This window comes from Dryobates pubescens, chromosome 10 (genome assembly GCF_014839835.1).
Source record: "Dryobates pubescens isolate bDryPub1 chromosome 10, bDryPub1.pri, whole genome shotgun sequence".
Lineage (NCBI taxonomy): Eukaryota > Metazoa > Chordata > Aves > Piciformes > Picidae > Dryobates > Dryobates pubescens.
The window spans coordinates 23,551,316-23,574,024 of NC_071621.1; the positions used below are offsets into that span (position 1 = coordinate 23,551,316).

General features: G+C 41.4%; 1 protein-coding gene across 3 annotated transcripts in view; it reads right to left on the minus strand.

Moving 5' to 3' along the window:
- Positions 1–22,709, minus strand: part of CDK8 (cyclin dependent kinase 8) — an 80,634-nt gene that overhangs the window by 42,031 nt on the left and 15,894 nt on the right. For all 3 annotated transcript variants that reach the window (XM_054164649.1, XM_054164648.1, XM_054164647.1), the window contains exons 2-3: positions 13,226–13,301; positions 1,878–1,988 (exon numbers count right to left, since the gene is read on the minus strand). In XM_054164649.1, coding sequence (XP_054020624.1) covers positions 1,878–1,988; positions 13,226–13,301 — 187 coding nt within the window. The remainder of the gene's footprint in view (positions 1–1,877; positions 1,989–13,225; positions 13,302–22,709) is intronic.

Below are 22,709 nucleotides of genomic sequence, written 5' to 3' on the forward strand. Positions count from 1 at the left end.
GACAGGTGACAGCCCCTGCCTCATCAGCCAAACACCATGAGCACAACCATTCCTCAGCCTGAGACACGAGTTTCACCACCTCTTGCCTCCCACTTCCACTGACTTGAATACAAATGTTATTTTTCATGCAGCAGCCAAGAAAGAGAAGTACATCTTCAGACAGGCAGAAAGACAACTTTTTTGTTCCTGCTTTACTACACCCCGTGCCCTTTTCCCAGCCTTGCTTCAGACCTGCTGTGCTAGCTACGCTCAGCGCTGGAGGATTGGTCTGTAGCTAACTCTCTGGGGCACAGATCGAGCCCAGCAGTGTATTCTCTTGCATTCAAATATAGTGAACAACCAGGAACTGGTACAGCTGGGGAGATGTAGAGTTTATACAGGCAAGTAAACATAAAGGTCAAAATAGAGGGTCATTCCTAAGTTACTTGTATACAAGACAATGTTTCTTTAACAGAACTGCTTCTGTACTGATTTTGCTTAAGTATGAAGCAAAGTAGAAAGGTATAAACACGAGGATAGGTCACTACTAGTCACAATCATCCAAACACAAAGCCTTGCAGTGCATTTTAAACCAAAATAGACCCCACAAACTCAAACATCCTTAAACTTCTGTAGCTTGGAGCATCATAAATACAGGGAAGCAGTGAGGGGGGAAAAAAGTGCTTGCTTTCTCTCTACTCAAAAAAAGCCCTTTACTCCATTTCCTCAATATTTTTGTTTGTTTCTGTACATCAGCACTTCAGCTGTTCAGTAACTCCTTTTTCCTCTAAGCTGATTTTGGTTACAGAAGCTCAATACCAAGCATCAGAACTTCCAAGACAAATTTAACTGGGAGAAAATGTCCTTCAGTTAAGGTTGAGTTGAAGATAACTGATGCACCAGCTCTTGGGAAAACACTGAATTATTCCCAACTATATGTAACACCATTTCCAGCAGAAAACAGCTGTACTACGGTTTGTGCTGCCTGTCTAAACTACCTGCAGAGGAAAAGCCAACTCATGATTTGTACAGCAAGATTCTTCTATGAACACATACATCAAAATGTCCATTTCAGTCCAAATGGCCTCTCTTACACCTTTTTTTTACTTCTTTGACCCTTCTTAATGCCTTTTAAGGTTAGTAGTACAAGGCTTGTTCCACTGAGAGCAATGCTCAAAATGTATGTCAGATTTAATTTGAGGCACTTTTTTTTTTTTTCAGGCTGCATGGTATTATGAGTTCCTGAAAATACTACTTTTTTGTTAAGTAGTCCAATAGATGTTAAGCTTACAAGTACTAGAGTGAAAGGATATATAGCTTAAAAAAGAAATTACTTCATCTCCAATGTTTACATTTTAAAGCTAGATCTTCTAAGTATGACTAAACACCTTTCCTCCCAAATATATGAAATGTCAGCAAATGAGCTGAGGTAAAAAGCTCTTCCCACTGAAACTTATTCATTAAATTTCAGTTACATACAGTGGCATTAGTCTACATACTGCATGTGTTCATGGAAGACATGCCACATAACTAAAACTCTAACCTGTCCTATTTAGCCAGTAAGTTGGCTGGTTTTGAAAGAGAATCCTCTGACATAACCAATTACATTTGCCTGCATCCTGCTTTAGCTGTAAGGGTTGGTAATATCTGCATGTATTTTACTAGATGTCTAGCTACTGAGTGCTGAAGGCAGATTTTTCTCTTCTTAAAGAGGTCACAGATGAACTGTGTAGAGTGCCTACTCCACATTTTCAATTGCTTTTCCTTTAGTAGTGAAAATGTTTCCAAAGAACACAGAGTAAGAAGCTATACTGGTTTTAAAACAATCCCTCTTTTCTGACCTTGTCTCTTTTCTGCAAGTGAAACTAAGCCTGATACCTACAAGCAATGCACCTTACCCAGAGGTCATGCTCGGCGTAGTCGAAGAGAAGCCACACTTTCCTGTCAGCGTGAGAAAGAAACACCTTCTGCAGAGAAATGACATTTGGATGCTTGAGCTCCCGCAGCAACTGCAAAACAAAGAAAGTCCACAACAGTTATAGCCACACATCCACAGCTGCTTAAGGGCTAGAGAGATGAACACTTCAATAGTCTTTGCTACATACTCGACAATACAAACGAGAGAAGCTGAAATCGTCAAATCAAAGAAAACAGCACATTGTTTTAAAATGAAAGAACCAGTCAACAGTTTGAACCCAAAGCTAAGAGCAGGTCAAAACCCCCTTAAGGCATTCCCTTCCTATTCATTTTTGTAAAAGCTGAAGTCTGTGTAAACCTCACTATTATCCAGGATCAAGGCAACTTGCAAACAGCCAGCTGTGGCATCTGCCCTTTCCCATAGGCTGCAATCTTCGACAGAGCCATTTGGGGTATCCAATTTTCTCCTGAATACCAATTACCTGAAATCTGTGCATTTTGGTTATAATGATTCAGGGCTCAGTGGGATGACTCATTTAGAGCCTGTCAATGTAGTCAGGCATTGTAAGATCAAATCACCTGATCTACAAGGACACTAGCTATCTACAGAAGGTGGTCCAACTCCCTCCCACAACATATTACACTAGTTACTGCACTCTTCAAAGTCATCTATGAAATAACTCCCAGTTCAAGAGAAAAACTAACCCAGAAGCACAAAGGAAGTCATTCACTTGTGAGCTCCTTAGCTGAAATGATTCACAGCACTAGCAGCAGGACAAGCACTAGCAAAGGAACACAGCTAGGAGCAAGAACTTCTTTAAGCAGCAGCGAGCCATTAGGCCAGCTCAGCTGCTTTAGCAACTACAGCTTCAACCTCCACCAAAATGAAAACACAGCTGAGATACAGCACAAAATCTGAATGCAGACATCATCAGTCTATTTGAGCTGTACTGGTCATTTTGCAATCACACTGTACTCGCACAATTGCCAAGAAAGAAATAAAAACTTTATCTAAGCAAACTATTGTCAAGGGTGGCTACCCTAGATTAGACAAACTCTTGTTCACTCAAGAAATTATGATGTTTTTAATAAAAGGAATGGGGTTTTTTTGTTGTGGGTTTTGGGTTTGGGGGGGGTGGGGGGGGGGGAAGGTGTTTTGTTGGTTTGGGATTCTTTTTGTGGACATTTTGGGTTTAAGCCAAGGGAAACATGAAATATTTGATTACAGAACAGAACATTAATATAACTGAAATTGATACTATTTAAAAAAAAATAAATTTTTTCCCTGCTACATAATAGAGGAAACAAGAAAATTCATTCTTTTATACTGATACCTCTGACACATATGGTACTTGAGTACTGTGTCCAGTGCTGGGCCCCTCAGTTTAAGAAGAGACCGGATGGGGCGCTTGGTGCCATGGTTTAGTTGATTAGATGGTGTTGGATGATAGGTTGGCCTCGATCTCAAAGGTCTTTTCCAACCTGGTTAATTCTATTCTGTTCTATTTTAATTGCTACTGAGACAGTAAAATTGGAGTGGATATATGCATGTTTGTTTCCCTCTTTTTCAGACATACTCCCATCCTTTCTCCGTGACCAGTCTTCAGCATGGCATTTCTTGAGCAAGAGAACCTATAGCTCACAGAGCTTTCATCTCAAGTATGAGATCAAAGACAGAGACAGAGCACTGAGGAGAAAGTGTGACTTGGCAAATCAATGCAGAAAGTAGCAGTTCCAGCATCTTAAATATTTTCAGATTTGTAAAAGCATTACACTGAGGAATTTTAAGGCAGGATCTGCAAGTAGTATGGAATTCCACAAATGCCTATAATTCCTATAAAGCATAAAATCATTATGGAAAAACAACAAAAAAATTGCAAATAAGCATTTCTTATCAGTTACAGGTGGGGCTTATCTGTGGTGGGCCAGCAACTACACCCCACATAGCCACTTGCTCATCTTCCTTAGTCAGGAGGAACAAAAAAAGGGTAAGAAAATTTGTGGGTGAGGATAAGACAGCTTAGTAAGTAACAGAAAAAGGAAATAAAAGACAGACCAAAGCCAGAAGCAAAGTAAAGGCAATCACACCTCCAGTTCCCACAAGCACACAGATGCCCAGCCAGTCTCCAAGCAAAAACTACCTCCCCAAAAGGAGAAGGGGCAGAGCAAGAACCAGGAAAAGGCTGGATGTGGTGCAACCATCCCTCAAGCAACACCCTGAACTCTTGTGAGTTAACACTGCTTTGGTCATGAATCCAAACCAATGCACCATACAGGCTGCTAGGGAGAAGATGAACTGCACGCCAGTCAAACCCAGTAGAGCATCCAAGACCACAGGTGGGAGTCAAACTCTTAAAAGAGCAAATTAAGTTACAGGATTTAAGGATACATTGTGCAACTCCCTATAGCAAAGGGCTTTCTGCTGAATCCATGTAAATTCACAGCTTAAAATTATGCTCAACATTTTGATGAATTGTCCCCAGCAGATTACATTACAGCTCAGCAACTATGTGCCCATATCAAAATTTTATCAGACTTCCCATAGACTGATGGCACCTGTACCAGATAACACTGCTTCCCAACAACAGGGGCAGGTATTAGTCAAAACTGTAGAAAATAATGTAATTTTCCCTTTCAACCTTTCCTGTCCCATCCAGTCAATTCTGCTCCTTATTCCCCAGGTAGCAGCTATCGCCAACTTTAAAAGCCCAACCTCCTCACATCAAATGCAATTCGCAGAGAACACATCACCTAAACTGGTCCAGAACTTGAAACAAAGATGAGAAACTCTGAGTGACACAGCAGAAGGGTTCCCTGTTTGTACAGCAAGACACCATCAACATAACTGTCTTTGGTTCGTGGTAGGGGGAGTCAATCCTGCAGACTGAGATTCACAGCATTCCTCTCGGTCTGCTACAGGACAGGCTGCTGCTCTTGCCTGCTTTCAAATACAGCCAGTAGCAAGCTACAAGAAACTTAGGATGCATTTCCTACAAGCACACACACAATACAGTCATGACCAGCCACACAGGTATCAGAGCCAGAAGAAAAGCATCTTCTGTCCAGGCTCCCACACAAGTACCAACAGTACCCATGTAAAACTTGAAACAAAACCACCAGCCTGGATCCTATTTCTCCACTCTGGCAAATCAGGTTTAAAGTACTCACCGATCCCCCTGACTCTGGTGCAGGCCTTAAATCTGTTCAGAAACCAAGCTCAGACACTATACCCTTTCATCCAAGTTCCAGCTATGACATCAGGCGCCTCCAGATTTCAGTCTCCTACTTGCTGCTTCTGCATGTTTGAGGTTCACAAGCAGGTCAAATAGATGAGCTACCAGGGATAGTTGTGCGAGTGTTCTCCTGACCTACATATCTCCTATATCCAGCTTCTGCAGATATATAGGACAGACTGTGATGACCATGTACAGAACTTGGCCAACATGCTGCCCAGTGGCCTGCTTACATGAATTCTGCCTCTTACTCCAGCCTTGTTTTTCCATGCATTTTCCCCTGCCAATCCACTTAGATCACTCTCTTGCCTGCCCTTTATCCTTCCTTTAAACTTCTCACTGAAGTTTCACAGAGTTCCAGCAGTCCTCATATATCCAATAAAGCCTCTTTCCTGCTATAAGATACATAGCCATCTGCTTTCTACCTCATCAGTTACAAACCCCTGGTTGACTCTCTTCAAGGACCTGAGAGGTTCCTTTTGTGGCTCATCACCAATGTTTTGAGAGTTCTGGCCTTTGTTACTGTCACTGATACCAGCTGTTATTGTTTATCATGCTTCCTGTGTTTTTCCTTTGGCTTTTATGCTGAATAGCCCTTAACTACATGTTATTTCAGTTTGCTTAAAAAAACTGATGGATTTGGTCAAAGCTAGAGAGCTACAAGCATCCCAGTGAATAGGATGGCTAATACACATCAGCAAAACCATCAAAATAAGGAAATGATTGCTACAGTAGTGACACATTATCCCTGAATCACTGTCTTGGAAACGCTGAAATGTTCCAGGACAGTCATAATGCAGAGCAACAAATGCAGACACTGTCTGAGGGGCAGAAAGCTCATGCAGATGATAACACATCACATGGGTTTTAAACAGCATTTCCAGCAACCTCACTCTCCATAAACCAGGCCTCTCTAGCTCACATGCAACATACCTTTCCTACCAGATGACTTCACTCATGTCCAGCAGCTGACAAGAGTTCACTGAAAACAAAGTGGACTGCAAGAAATACAGTTTGACTATCAGCATGATGCCTGCTGCTGATTGGACAAAATATGGCCCTTACCTAATTGCTACTGTCTATCCCAGCTCAGTTCTACAGAAAACAAAGAGAAAGTACACAAAAAACAATGTATTTGCCTCTCACTAAATCAGCTTCCTTTTCATTTGCACATCACATGATGATTAAAATTCATTTCCACACCCAGAACACCTCCCACCAGTCTTGATACTTTTTAGAAAAAAGGCCCAACTCAACTTCAAAGAAATAAAACCCATCCAATTATGAAGACACTGATAGATCTGTTCTGACCTGAGTGTTAAAACCCCACGCTGTTCCTGGCTGGGCCTGCCCTTGCTTCCATAAACATTAACGGAAACAGGATCTCTGTGTGCAAGCCCTGGGTTCACACGAAGGTTTCTCCATCACACTCTTCAAATGCAGAAATACTCATTCCACAGCCATGGGTCAGCAGATACAGTACATGAAAGTGCCCAAACAGCACATAAAATTTTGAATTGTTTCATGACCAAGGATGAAGCCAGAAAAGACAGGATGGATGTTATTAAACAGCAGCAGCAGCCTGGCAAACAGACACATGACTATAGCAAATCTGCTCTTGCACAGGCACACCAATTACTTTTCTGTGGTGAGTTGAAACTACTCCCCAACTCATTTAGAGATAACTACCACCAAAACAAAACTCCCAGACTAGCTCAGCTTGGGATAGAAGCAAAGGAAGCTAAACTGACAAGCAAACTAAACTCTAGAAATATGAAATGCAATGAATATGTACAAAATACACAGTATATGTACAATACATGTATATTTACAATTTATAAACAGCACAGAAACTCCTCAGACCCCCAGATGGATCCTGGGGACCTGTTCACCTCCTCCCCCACTCCCTCCCTCCTTCCCATTACCTCACACAGTAGTCAAAACAGAGATACCCTGCCAAGGCCATATGAGAGAGAGAGAAGAAAGCTGCAAGCAGAAGCAACAGGAGAAGAAAAGGACTGTTATGCCTCTGCTCTGGATTCCCATTAGCAATCCAATGAATTATACAGACCTTATCCCTGTTTTCCTTCTGCATCCAATGGTAATTTTTTACTATCAGTCTTTGCAGTCAGGGACTAGGCTACAGCTCCTACTTCGAAGTGTAACACCTCACAACAAATATGAGCTGAACTCCGCACAAGTCTTTATGAACATGATCTCCTTCATCTGCACACACTCCCACATCTCCTGTACAGCTCTCCACTACTACAGATACTTCTCATGAGCTAAGACATTGCACTCCACCTAAGCTCTACTGCCAACGTCATTCCACCCATGCTCATGATGCTTACTACTGTATGCGGTCCACAGGGAATGTAGCAAAACTACCCTGTTCACTTACATCATCAAGCACAGACTCATTTGTTAAAGCAACTGGCCAGGTGATCTGGCCCAGAAAGTTTCTTTGATGTCCAGCCATTTTAGAAAGGGCAGCTCCATGCTCTCACTGCCTTCCCCTCAGTGCTACTCAACACATTTCTCCCACAGCTTAGGACAGACAGTAGGTTGCCTAGGCACAAAGCCATTGGCAACATTAAGCAAAACATTCGCTTAGGCAAAAAACACTCTGTCATCTTGCTAGCTTGATGGCATACATTCAAAACCTAATCATCATTTCATGCTTCAAAAAAGGCTCACATCAGTTCCACCAATTGATTCAGCAAACACTCATATATATTAATAGTTGCACTAAGGCTTTAAGATGGAAGGCAGGCAAACAGGGACTTGAAACAAAAAGCAGATGGCAATTGATGTGAAAAGAAAAGTGATTTCCAGACTAGAAGATGACTGAAAGATTTAGGCATCCTGTAACAGGTGAAATACCAGTGGAACTACTGCAACAGCAGTGAGACATCACCTGAAATGCTATGCATAATTCTGGCTTATTTGGGGAAGATTAATCTCCTATTAAAATTATTCAACTAAAATCCAAGTTTTATTACACAAGTTCTTAAATCCCAAGTTGCTTAGCTGCTACCCCACAGATTTAAGGTCTGTTTGTTTCAATGTAAACATGATTTCACATTTTCATGCTCTAAGTCATCTGACTTCCACAGTGCTAAAAAGGAACAAAATACCTACTGTTTTCCTTTCAAAAGTATTCAAAGGAAAGCTTACAAAGGCAATGTTGAAGAAAAAGTTACAATGCTGCTCACTTGAATTTATTATGAAGCTGACAACGTGTTTTTGAAGTTCCAGTTCTTCAGACATACAACTGTGGCAAATTGTTGCCTTATTTTCCTTACTACATTATTTTGGTTTTATTGCTGAAGTTCTAAATGTTGGGAAGAAAACTAGAAAAGGAAAAATAGAAGCCTGACAACATAAAATGTCGAGGCAAAAAGAAATACAAATCCATATTTAGCAGCACCTCTTCTGTCCAAACACAGAGAGGTGCTACTAAGGGCTCTCTGAAAGTAAGAAGGTTGATGAAGACTCCATGAGAGAAACACAGGCTGTCAAGCTTGGTCAAATTCTGCTATTCAAAGGTAGGATTATGATTCCTAAATGATTCCAACTTCTAACAATCAACATCTTTATCCTGCTTTCAGAGAATTAAAATCATAATGCTACCCTCTCTTTATACAGTATCTCTTTAAAAGTAGCCCTGTAACATAGCTTGATAAATACTCAGTCCTATCATACTACTATTAAAAACATTCAAAAGTCACTAGACTTGCCCAAGAGTGCCAAATCAAACATCTGCCATCTTCAATACCTTATCACCTTTCACTACATGGAAACACTGCTAAGAAACTGTTACTTCTGACTTGAGCATTGTAGTCATCTAAATGAGTTCTGTGTTTGGTTACGGGGGAAACTGCTCTTCCTGTTAGTGTGGAAAGGACATGATAGCTGCCACAACCTGAGTAACCTAACACCCAAATATTGCCCCATATTGCAGAATTGATACAAGATCTCTCCCAGCTTGCTCACTGAGACAGTCATCTGCTCTTTACCAGGGGAAGATGTTTAAGACAAAAAATCGTGGAGCCAGCCAGTTTCAGCTTCTGCCTCATGAGGTCCCTCCAGCTGCTGCATACTGAATCAGACCTTGTTCACCTTCATAACACCTCTGAAAGTGCCCTTAAGCCCTTCTTCCATTCCCTCCACTGACAGAGGGAAGAAAGATCTGATAATCATGCAGTGATATGCTCTTGTCACCCAGGACATGAAAGCCCCAGTGTGTGCAGAGGGCCAATTCAGATCTACAGCAGTCTGCCTCGCCAAGGCTAACTCAGCCAAGAACAATAGTCACTGGCAGCTCCCTTGGACACAGACCTGCTCCTCTAGCTCTTCCTCTCCCCCTCTGCCAGCTTTCAGGCCAGAAGCTGAAAGCCTGGGTGATGGAGCAGCTGCGGAGGTGAGCAGGACTGATGCAGATGCCTTCCCTATTAGGTGTGAGCAGCAGCCATCAATCAGCTAGCTTTGTGCATACTCTCACACTGCCTGCGTGCCATCATGCCTACTCCCTGCAAACCCAGCCAAGTTACTGACAAAAGAACTGTGCTGAGCCCTGACTGTCCTACCTGGGAGATTTAAATCAATATTCTCTTTTGTTAACACTCAGACATGTGAACACCAGCATTATATCCCAGTCACCTTTGCAAGATTCCTACCATTTTCCATCAGTTAGGCAACAACACAACCTAAGGATGGTTCAAATCAGCTTGTTCACACAACAGGAAACAAACTATTCATTCTCCCCTCAGTGAAAATGACATTCCTCATCCTACAGCCATGCTATCACTAGATCCAACATACAGGACATCACCTTTTATGATGACAGCCAGCATTTCTTGTAACAGAAAAGTACAAGATTCTAGGAATGTCCAAATGCCTCCAAGGCAAGCCTAAAAAGTGGGAATGATCAGAGAAGCCATTTGCTTATTGTTCTGTAGTTGTCTCTCCCAGCCCCAGCAGACTCAAGGCTGTTCTAACTTGTACAAGCTGGCTATAGTATTTAAAGGACACCATGAAGACAGGCTACAGCCAAGACAGGCTGGACAGATGGGCGGAGACCAATGTTACGAGATTTGACACTTCTAAGTTCTGGGTTCTACACATTGGCCACAACAACCCCATGCAGTGCTACAGGCTGGGGTCAGTGTGGCTAGAGAGCAACCAGGCAGAAAGGGACCTTGGGGTATTGGTTGATAGTAGGCTGAACATGAGCCAGCAGTGTGCCCAGGTGGCCAACAAAGCCAATGGCATCCTGGCCTGTATCAGGAACAGTGTGGCCAGCAGCAGCAGGGAGGTCATTCTGCCCCTGTACTCAGCACTGGTTAGGCCACACCTTGAGTACTGTGTCCAGTTCTGGGCCCCTCAGTTTAGGAAAGATGTTGACTTGCTGGAATGTGTCCAGAGAAGGGCAACAAAACTGGTGAGGGGTTTGGAGCACAGCCCTGTGAGGAGAGGCTGAGGGAGCTGGGGTTGCTTAGCCTGGAGAAGAGGAGGCTCAGAGACCTTACTGCTGTCTACAACTACCTGGAAAGGAGGTTGTAGACAGACGGATGTTGGTCTCTTATCCCAGGCAAACAGTGGCAAAACAAGAGGACACAGTCTGAAGCTGCACCAGGGGAAGTTTAGGCTCAAGGAGAGGAGAAAGTTCTTCACTGAGAGAGCTGTTAGCCATTGGAATGGGCTGCCCAGGGAGGTGGTAGAGTCACTGTCCCTGGAGATGTTCAAGAAAAGATTGGATGTGGCACTTGATGCCATGGTTTAGTTACTCATGAGGTGTTAAATACTAGGTAATAGGTTTGACGTGATCTCTCAGGTCTTTTCCAACCTGGTGGATTCTGTGTGATTCAGCTCAGCTGTCTGCATCAAACAGAAGTTTAGGAGAGTGGCTGTGGGTGTTTTTAAACATAGAAGTCATTCAACATTCCAAAACTGGAGTTAGTGGGGAAGGGAAGGGGAATTAATTTCACTGAGACTCTTTTCAGAGTCACGTAGTAAAACATGTACCATGTAACGCTAACCAAGTCACTCTAGTTCCTCTTAATACCACAATGCTCATAAAATGCATTAATTTGAGTAGTCCAGAATATATTGTATCAACATCTGCCATTCAGCCTTATTTTAATTATGACAACAAATAATTATAATCATATGTACAGATGACATTTTAAGGTACAGCACTGATGATCAACTCAGTAGCATTTTAATATATGTTTTACACATACTCATAACTGACAAAACCAGGTCAAATTGAGGGTAACAGCCATGCTATCTCCATTGTAAGGTTCCTTTTTTCCCCTTTTATTAGTTGATAGAAGAGGACTGAAGGAGAATTCTGTGTAATGGAATTAAAATAAACAACACATTATAGGAGAAAAAATCCTGTTAACTCCACAATGCAATGCCAAAAGAACGGGAAAGAGATTCAAACCACAGTGAATTATTAAATCAGCTGCAAGAAAAATCAACCACAGTATCAGCAGTTGCAAGCCTGGAAGCACAGCTGGAAACAAAGTCAATAACGGCTCAAGATATGCTGCTTCAGTTTACTACTTCCACCCCTACACACCTGCCTCTGGGCTACACTTCTCTCCTTGCCTTTGATGTCTGCTTTCTTGGCATCCCTCATGTCTTCAGTATGTTCCCTTCCTTTTCTCCACTAACCCTGTCCCACATAGACTCCACATTGTATTGCTGTTCTCTTCAAAGGGTGTATGCTGCAATAAGCTCAGAGCAAGGATAAAGCCTCTCTTTTTGCTCCTCTGCTGTTACTACTGAGGATCATGCTGTCCCAAGAGGAATGGCTACACATGACTCTTCAAGCCATGCAATGAGGCCAAATCCTTTGTGAGTTAGGGTCACAACCAGAAAGGGAACCAGAACAGATACACCTCCCTAACACCAGCCAAGCCCCTTCTGCCAAATTCAAGCACAAGAAGCGTCTCAAAACTCTTCAGGTAAATCACTACAAAAAGGCAAACAAACCATTCCCCAAAATCCCTTTGAAATGGTAGCTGAAAGTTTCCAAAAACATTCAGCTTGAATATGACTGAAGGAATTATTGCATTTGGAAAATTTGACAAAATAGTTGAAATAAGCCAAATGTTAGACCCTGTTTTAAGCTCCTTCACTTCAGAGTGGATGCCTATAATGACAGGGAGGCTCAGCTTACAACAGGCAGAAAGAGCTTCTCCTGAGGAATAGTCTTGGTGCTTCATCTCCCCCCCCCCCCCCCCCCAGTTCCACTCAGTTCAAGAAAAAAACATTTTTGAAACCACAAATCCAACTGGAAGTTGTGAAATCAGGAAAGCCTACAACTCACTTCAATCAATAAAAATGAAACTACTGTAGATGTAGCTTTAGACTCTTGAGGAATAAGGATTGAAAGTAAATTATTCACTTCCCCTCAACCACTTGTTACCTGCTTTTCCTTTTAGTAAGAGATTTCAGCTGAAACATTTCAAAGTAAAATAAATGAAAGCTGCAGTATAACTGAAGAATACACAACAGTTAAACCTCAAAATACCAGTTTTACCTGTATTTCTTTACAAGCTTCTTCCAAACCATAAGTAGACCACATTATTCACCAGTTTAACAACATGGAATACAGAACTATAAACCTGAATAGGCTAGGAAAATGTTTGACTAATATTCAGGGATATATTACAGCCTGCAGTTTAGTTTGAAGTCTTCCCTTAAAGAGAAAATAGCATGCTTTAATCATCATGAGACAATAAGAACTAATCTCATTAGGAAAACAAACTGAAGCACTAATGCAAAAGTCAGATCAAGCATGTAGTGTAAGCCACTGACTGTAATCATGTTTTTACACTACTGCATTTAAAAGTTAATCTGCCCTAAGGTAAGCAGTAAATTCCAACTTAAAACCAGACATCTTTGGGCAGCAAACATAACAGGTGCACAGGCTTCCACAACATTTGTGTTTATTTTATACTTCTATGATAAAAATGTAGCACCCAGAAGAGAACATGATTCACCCAACATAAACCAGCATGCATTCAAATTAAGTCTCTTAATAAGGCTGCTTGCTAGTAGAAAGAACTGTTGTTACTTACTGCTATTTCTCTGCACGCAGACATAGAAATTCCAGTACCTTCTATCTGCTTTAAAGCGTAATCTTTATCATCTTTCCTGTGAAAGAAGAAAAGACTTTCGTTAATTGCACCACGAATTCAAAGTAAACTCACCATCACCATTCAGAAAATACTTTAATCAACACAATTCATGTAATTAATAATAATAGATGGGTATAATAATAGATAAAATTAATAATTTAGTTAGTACCATTTCTGCATCTTATTTTCTTTGGATTCTTTATTAGTTCCAGGTCTGGGTATCCAGCTAAATCGTAAGCTAACCACACCACCGTGATAAAGCTAAAATGTAAGTTTCCACTCACTTAATAAATAGGGATTTTAAAAAACATACTCCTCAGAAATTCATAGAATGGTAGGGGTTGGGAGACACCTCTGGGGATAATCTAGTCCAACCCCCCCTGCTAACACAGGGTCATCGAGGGCAGGCCAAACAGGAAAATACGCAGGCAGGTTTTGAAAGTCTCAAGACTCCACCGCCTCTCTGGGCAGCCTGTTTCAGTGCTCCACCACTCCTGCAGTAAGGAAGCTTTTCTTCTTAAGGCAAAACCAAAATAAACATTTAGTACATACTAATAACTCTAGCTGGGGCTACATCTCCCACAAATGTATTACTCTGGGACACAGTAAGTCTTCCCCATATTTTAACAGATTGAGTAGCCCAGAAGCAGCATCATAGTAACAGCTTTTAACAAAACACTGCCTTTTTTCCCCCCCCCACAAAAAGTGCCCCAAAAAATTTTATTCCTACCAAGCCAATAAAGCTACCAAGACCATTATTTAAAAACAATTTTTAAAAAAATTGAAGGCATCTGTGTAATCTGGAGAATCCCAAGAACTGTTTATTCAGCTGTTCAATGTGTGCAACACTTCAAAACACCACCACCACCTCTTTAACCAGTATGCACCATACTTGCTTTAGAATGAATTACATAATCCCAGAATTATTCAGGCTGGAAAAGACCTCTGAGATCATCAAATCCAGCCTATGACCTAACACCATGACATCAGCTAAACCATGCCACCAAGTATCACAGTATCACAGTATAACCAAGGTTGGAAGAGACCCCAAGGATCATCAAGTCCAACCTGTCATCACAAACCTCACAACTAGACCATGGCACCAAGTGCCATGTCCAATCTCCCCTTGAACACCTCCAGGGACGGCGACTCCACCATCGATCTTTTCACATCCAATCTTTTCTTAAAGACCTCCAGTGATGTTGACTCCCTGAGCAGTCCATTCCAGTGCCTCAACAGCCTTTCTGTGAGGAAGTGCTTCCTAATATCTGACCCAAACCTCCCCTGGTGCAGCTTCATACCATGGCCCTGGAAGTGTTCAAAAAAGGATTGGACGTGGCACTTGAAGCCATGGTTTAGTTAGTAATGAGGTGTTAGGTAATAGATTGTACTTGATGATCTCTGAGGTCTTTCCCAACCTTACTGATTCTTTAATTCTAAATTTCAAGGCATGGGAAGATCTCAGCCTAAGAAGTGCTGCCATACAAGTGATGATATTACAAGCATTCTGCTAGCCGTGACTATAATGAAGCCTGCTTTGCACTGAAGATTATGCAGCTACTTTTAATTGGTCAAAATTTTGCCAAATTAAGTCTGGACTAAAATTTTCCACACCAGATGGCAGACTTTCCCTGGAAACTTTTAGAAGTAGGAGGAAAAAAAAAAAACCAACAAAAACCACAACAACTTCAGCTGTTTGCTAGAACAAAACTGGAAGAACACTTCCAGCTGCATATGCTAACTCTTACAGTTATTGCTGTCATGCTGACATTTGACAAGGTGCTTCAAGAACATACCATTTGGTCTCCTCAAATCAGCAGATGAAATAAGAAGTCTCTGAAAATTAGTCTTCTCACATTAAAAGGCAGTTAAAGACCTGAGATACAGAGAACCCATGCCTACCTTGCTCTGCCCTTACAGCAACCCAGGGCTGTGGGCAATTAACCACTTGCTTGTTTTCTCTGATCAGGTGCTGCATGCAAGGAGAGAACCTGAGCACACTGCAAAGCTTTAGTATTCATATGTCTATTATTTCTACCTTAAGCATACTTTAGACAGAAGATATGCTATACATGGAGGGGAAAGTAAAAAACAAGAGGCTTACTACCTAAAAGGCAGTTAAAAGAAAAAAAAAAATAAATCAGCTCCATTGTTATTTCACCTCATGTATCACACACGTAGCACAAATGTGTTGACACAATGCTAAACAGTATATCCTTTATTCAGAAGTATATCCTTTATTCAGATCATTACATCGGCTTAAAATTCAACTCATTGAGATAACAGAATTTTAGCCTTGGAATCGGTGGTAACAGACCTGAATTTACTGAGCAGATTAAAATATTGTCTCTCATTCAAAATGAACTGGTCACAATTTCAGAGTATTTTTGTCTTTAAAAAACAAGGAAATATAAAACTTGGATGCAGTTAAATATCTGAGGGAAAGAGGCTCTATTAGTCTTACAGTTACCACAGGGAATTATAAACGCAGAATCTCTTCCACAGAAAATTCTCAGGAATCTGTTAATTGTTTATGGTTCTTACTCCCTACAGAATACAAAAATCCTGATAATTGAAAGAGAAGCCTAGCAATAAAACACATGGTTGGATTTTTTTAATCCTACCCTTGAGAATTCTATTAACATCAACAGTAGTAAAACTAACACATCCTGACTAAGCACCACTGTCGTACTACTGCCAGAGTGATTCAGCCTCAGCACTACTAACTCAAAGTTATCTGAATGCATTAAATATAGCCAAAAAGAACTTTGTGCACATTATCTTTGAACAACTCACCAAGGTGAACACTTAGCATCTCAAGCCCTCAGCTCCACAAGTGGTAGCACATTGTCGCTTCTAACAGCAAAACATGGCAAGCTTTCATACATGCTAAGGAGACAGATAAGGCAAAAACAACACTAAACTCTTATTACCTACCAGAAAGTCAAGCAAGGAAATAATGAATCAGAGGATTTTTTATAGTTTACTTGTAAAGATCAGAAAAGCATTCAACAGCAAAGATCTCAACATGGAGCTAAACTGAGGCATCCCATTTAATTTCCTTTGTCCCTCCTCCTATGTTACACTGAAATTTAACACAACAAATACACGGACGTACTCCAGAAGTCGATTTGAGAAGGAAGGAAGAACTCAGCAAAACACATAGATGGAAGTTAGAACATGAAAATAGAACATTTATGACAGCAAACTATATCCTTCAGGAGACTTGGCATTTTCACATTATGACATCATCCCCACCTCCTCCCCCAAATCCCATCAGTGTTACTGTTTGGTTTTGATTTTAAAGCAAGTCTGTAACTAAATGAAAATCACCCGAGTCAAGCATGACGTCTAGTGAGGTCTGCCTGAAGAGGCAGCAATACAGCTCCTTAGAAACATATGAGCACACAAATGCAGTTCTTGAAGCTGAAAGACTGCACACCTCTACACTAAATGCCAATGCTCTATACACAGCAAACACTTAAGCACACACCAAAACAGGATGTCATGTTCTAGAAAGCACAGCATGATGAGGGCAGACTGGTGTCCATTCAAATGGTGACTTGGGCAGAACAGAATCACCTCCACTTCCTTTTCCAGTGCCACATTCACAGCACCAAATAATCTTGATAGAGGAAAATCTTTCTACAGGAGTGTTAGTTATTTATTTTGCCATTTTGTATCTTTTAACTACCGACCCAGAAAAGGGATGTGGTGGTGAACCAAGTGACAAAGCACACAAAAGAGGTGCTCTGTGACGACTTATTGCTGGTTTTCACATCACAGTTCACTGGCACAGCCACCACATTCCCAAGGTTAGTGGCACAGTCTCAATAAAAGAAAACAGAAGAATACCACACTGGGGATGACTTCAACAAACTGGACAGACACAAGACCATGTGACTAGATGGGGTGCATTCAAGGGCACTTAATGGAGCTGGCAAATGTCATTGCAAAGCCACTCTATCATCTGCAAAAGGTCAAGAGGATCATGGCAGATTCCTGACAATTCGAAAAGGGCAAATATGAGGACCCTCTTCAGGAATGGCAAAAAGGTTCAATGATATTATAGGCCAATCAGTGTAACCTCAGTTCTTGAAAAGGTTATGCAGCAAACCCTTCTGGGAAGCTATTTTCAGGCCCATGAAGAAAAAGTACTGACTGCAAACAGCTGGCAAGGATTTTCTAAGGATGAGTTGTGCCTTATCAGTCTGATTGTCTTATATAGTAAGAAGATTGGACAATGGAAAAATACTGGGTATTACCTTGGTCTCAGTAATTTGGTGACGTGATCTCATAGTATACTCATAGCCAAATTGGAGAGCTTGGACAGCTGAACTAACTGAACAGATGACAAATCAATTGGACTGCCAGACTTAGTTGTAATCAATGGTATGAACCCAACAGGCTGCCAGTTATTAGTGCATCCTGAGGGCAGATGCTGGGACTGATATAACATCTTCATTTATGAACAGACACCAGAAGGAAGGCATCCTCAACAAATCCATGGATGCTGCTAAATTTGGGACAATGGCCGATGCACCAAGGAACTGAGTTGGGGGGTGAGGGTGGGGGTGGGGAAGTAATGAACTAATTCTTTATTCTGCTTTGCTTGTGTATGCAGCTTTTGCTTTACCTATTAAACCATCTTTACCTCAACCCATGAGCTTCTGCACTTCCACCCTTTCCGTTCTCTCATCCCACCTCAAGCAGCAGCTGCATGGGGCTAAGCTGCCTACTGAGGTTAAGCCTCAAGAAGCACATTCAAGATATAAAACCTCTATAAGTGGAAAATGAACCAAATTTTACTCGTTTATAGTCACAGTCCAACTGGCTGCAATTGAAAAATTTTAAATTATAAACTAATTTCATGTATGAAACTCAGTTGTAACCACCACATACATTTAAATGTACCTGTGCAGAAGGAGATATAACAGTTCTGTGAGGCTAGAGGCTAGCAGCCAAATACAAAAGATGATTTAAATCAGCAGAAAATACATTCTGTATGTACTAACAACTTGGTACAAAGCCTGAGAAATAGCATTATAAGCCACCTGGCTTCCCAGGAAACACATTTGAGGTCAGAACTTTTGACAAAACTAGTTAGTACACACAGTAAGTCTGACTGATGACTCTGTGCCATCAGGTAAACCTAAAATAAAGAGCAACAGCTTATAAACCATTCTCTAACAATAAAATCAATTCCAACCCAACAGTGAGGCAATGATAACCACCTCACCTTTTTGCAATTCTATTTTTACAAAATCCACTGGGTTTGAGACATTGAAGTGCTTTACATTTATGTTGCCAAAAATAACTGAAAACTAACAGTTAAGTTTTGCACAGTAACTTGCTATGTGTCAACGGTTTACTGCTAGGAAACAAACAACCAAAACAAACCCAAACAAAAACAGCTTCCCCAGACAGACTCCTGCCCTGCATGCTACAGCCCAAGCACTCATTTTCAGATGATGAGTCCACTCAGAAAGTGGTAAGTATTTCCCATTTTGTACTTGGTACACTTTCTGCCACATTACTGAATCAAAATGGTCTGCTGAATGCTCAGATGAGCACTAGAGTTATCTACAGGCAGAAGCACAACAGTTTCCGTTCAGGACACAGTTTACCTAGTACTTCCTTCCCATATCAGCTTGCTGCAGTAGAATACATAGAATACACCAGGTTGGAAGAGACCTTCAAGATCATCACGTCCAACCCATCAACCAATCCAACACCACCTAAACAACTAACCCATGGCACCAAGCACCCCATCAAGTCTTCTCCTGAAAACCTCCAATGATGGCGACTCCACCACCTCCCCAGGCAGCTCATTCCAATGGGCAATCACTCTCTCTATACAGAACTTTTTCCTAACATCTAGCCTGAACCTCCCCTGGCACAGCCTGAGACTGTGTCCTCTTGTTTTGGTACTGGCTGCCTGGGAGAAGAGACCAACATCCGTCTGTCTACAACCTCCCTTCAGGTAGTTGTAGAGAGTAATAAGGTCACCCCTGAGTCTCCTCTTCTCCAGGCTAAAATACACCTTTGCCAAAATGCTGCAGGTGAGAGCTACAACCACTGCAAAAATAATTCTGTTAAGTAGGAAAACTCACAGAGCTCAAAAAGTAAACTTTTTGCAAAGATGAAAACAATATAAACTAGAATTACATTCTTCACTTATAGGTCCTTGAGGGTGACCTGAAAGATATCTTACTTTTACTGATGCTCTGAGCATTAAATATATATATATAAAATTTCCAAAAAGAGATGATTCCAAAAATGCTTAAACTAGCATTTCTGATGTTAGTTAGATGCCTCTGTGCATCAGGAGCAGCTGTGAAATTGAGGACATGCCACTGGAAATGTACCTGTTGGAGAAGACAGCAGCTCCTTGAGTTTGATGCTGCTATAGTGTGGATGTAGACCGGCACTGACTCCCATGGTGATATTGGCAGGGGAGTATGCTGGCTGCTTCCTCTTCCCAACCACTGTCTTGACTAATCTGTGCAGTTGTGTGCCAGTGCAGCTCTGCTTGTGGTTGTATGGTGGTCTGCTGGAGCAGGGCTGCTGTGTTGTTTGCAGACTCCCTATTCCACTCTAGTGGATTCTCAGTTTTGCAAATGTGCTTCCACACATTTTTTGACTCAGACTTTTCTTGTGTATCTCATGTTTGACGTTAGAGAAGCAGTAGATAACACTGCTGTAGAGGTATCTGAAATTTCCCCTTTGGGAGCAAGTGCTGTTGAAGGTGTGTGACACTGTATAGCTCATAATGATTGCCAACAGCCACATGAGAACAAGTACGAGGTTCTGCTCCTAGTGGCAATCAGGAACATGTATGAACTTCACACTATTCTATGAAAAGTATGTATCTTCCTCTGCAGATCAACTTGTACCAACTGCTCTTTATTCCCTTCACCTCTTTCTGGAAAGTCTTTGAGAGTTGTTTGGGCGGTGTTGGATTGGTTGATGGGTTGGACGCGATGATCTTGAAGGTCTCTTCCAACCTGGTTTATTCTATGTATTCTATGTATTCTATGTAAATTTTTAGAGGAGAGAAGAGTAGTTGTGAACTGCTCTTTATAGCTGAAATCCATGAGAAAGTAGCTTGGACTCCCAGCTTTTGTGACTCAGTTGCATTATTCATGATCTTTTCTCATTTATTAATATATAAGAGGCTTTCATAACAGAATCTGGATTTTTGATCTGATTTTTTGGCAGATTTCTTTCCTGAAAGGAACAAGCTAGAATCTATGATGGGATAAACTTTAAGCTGCTTGTAAATACATTTAAATACTCTGGGCTTGAATAAATCTGAACTTTTAAAAATAGTCATGCTTTGCTTGTGTAGCAGGCAGTGTCTAATAGAGAAGATAACGTTAACCTGGTTTTCTGTGAGTTTAATGCATGTTACAGGACTATCCTGTTTTTCAATATATTTTTAAGTTCAGTCAGATGAAGCAGTAATCTGGGACCTCGACCGCCTGGACAGATGGGTGGAGTCCAATGGGATGGCATTCAACAAGTCCAAGTGCCGGGTGCTGCACTTTGGCCACGGCAACCCCATGCAGATCTACAGGCTGGGGTCAGAGTGGCTGGAGAACTCCCAAACAGAGAGGGACCTGGGGGTGCTGATTGACAGCCGCCTAAACATGAGCCTGCAGTGTGCCCAGGTGGCCAAGAAGGCCAATGGCATCCTGGCCTGCATTAGAAATAGTGTGGCCAGCAGGAGCAGGGAAGTCATTGTGCCACTGTACTCTGCATTGGTTAGGCCGCACCTTGAGTCCTGTGTCCAGTTCTGGGCCCCTCAGTTTAGGAAGGACATTGAGACACTTGAATGTGTCCAGAGAAAGGCAACAAGGCTGGTGAGAGGCCTTGAGCACAAGCCCTATGAGGAGAGGCTGAGGGAGCTTCATGTTTAGGTGATAGGGGTTTTTCCTTTTAAAGATATGTATATGATGCACAAAAGCATGCAGCTAAAATGCAGCATATTCAGAAGCGAGAAAAAAAGCCAATTTGTGCTCTTCCTTGCTGCTATTAACCTCCCTCCTCAGAAAGACACATTACATCCTCACAGAAAAGTAATGCTAACATTTGCATATGCTGAAGTATGTAAGGTTTAGATTGGGAGTGCTTTAAGACAAAAAAAAAAATAATCAATACCTTAACAAAAGGATAGAATAGTACAAAGGACAGTGTGTGACTAAAGCATATTTCAGGGACTTGGTTCTAAATTTACAAGACCTCATGTGCAAATAGAGCCATGAAACTCACTAAAATGCTAATACAGAGGAATTATTGCAGAAGCTGGACTAACAGAACTGAACGTAATGACCTAACACAGGCATTCATACTTTATCCATCCTCCAATACAGAGTATGACAACATTGCCATTCCAGACAGCATTATTATTCTCATCAGCTACTAAGGCTCATGCCACAAATATTTTCTACTTCAAAATAAATCCTTCAGTAATCAGACCTTTTTGTGGGTAAATAAAGGTCATCTCCACAGCTGGAGGAAAAAAACATCAACAGGAAGCCAATATACACTAAGGCTTCTGAGACAGCTGATAGTATGTGGTGAATGGCAATTACTGATTCAACTTGATTCCTTTTGTTCTTTGAGGTTTTTTTAAATTAGCACCTTTCTCCACAACAGGCAGTTTGGCAAGAAGTTAAAAGCAAGCAAGCATGTTCAACGATACACTGTACATGTGGTTCTTCTGATCTAAGAATTTGCTGCTGCCAAAAGAAAAGCCTTTTCCTGACCTATCTTCCTTGCTGCTCACTTATGCCAGCTCTGATCTGTGCCACACTCCTCCATGACATGATTCACCTTCTGCATTTGCAAATGCAATTTCCTTTTTCCCTGGGTTACAAATTCTGTTAGCCTGCAGTGGGGTATGGTAAGTATCAAAACCAGCACTACAATCTGTAGCAAGAGCAAAAGACGATGAAGGAATGGGCAGAAGAGAAATGAAGGAGAGAAAAAGCGAGATGCTGCTCACCTTCACTCCTTGCTTTCTAGTGGTGATGAAACCCCAGGGAGAATGGCTGACCATAATTTAAATAAATACAGTGAACCTCTCACCCAGCCCTGAAACTTACTCCAGCACAAAAGTTCCCCAGAAGCAAGAATCCCAGGGATTTAATTATTTCCTCTTCCCTCCTCCCACAAAATTGTAATTTGACAGCCAGTCTAAAAACTAAGTTTTAAAACCACACAACAAAGACTGTTTTCACGAGGAGACTAGTTGATGGACAGCAATATCCCACTCAGGACTTAAAGATCCATGCTGCTTTATTAAAGGACATGGCAGTCTCAGCAGTACTTTCACATAATGCAATACGAGAGATACGTATGCAAATTCTGTATAAAGGTAAAGATTGCTGGATTTCATTTGCACTTTCCTCTTTCTCTC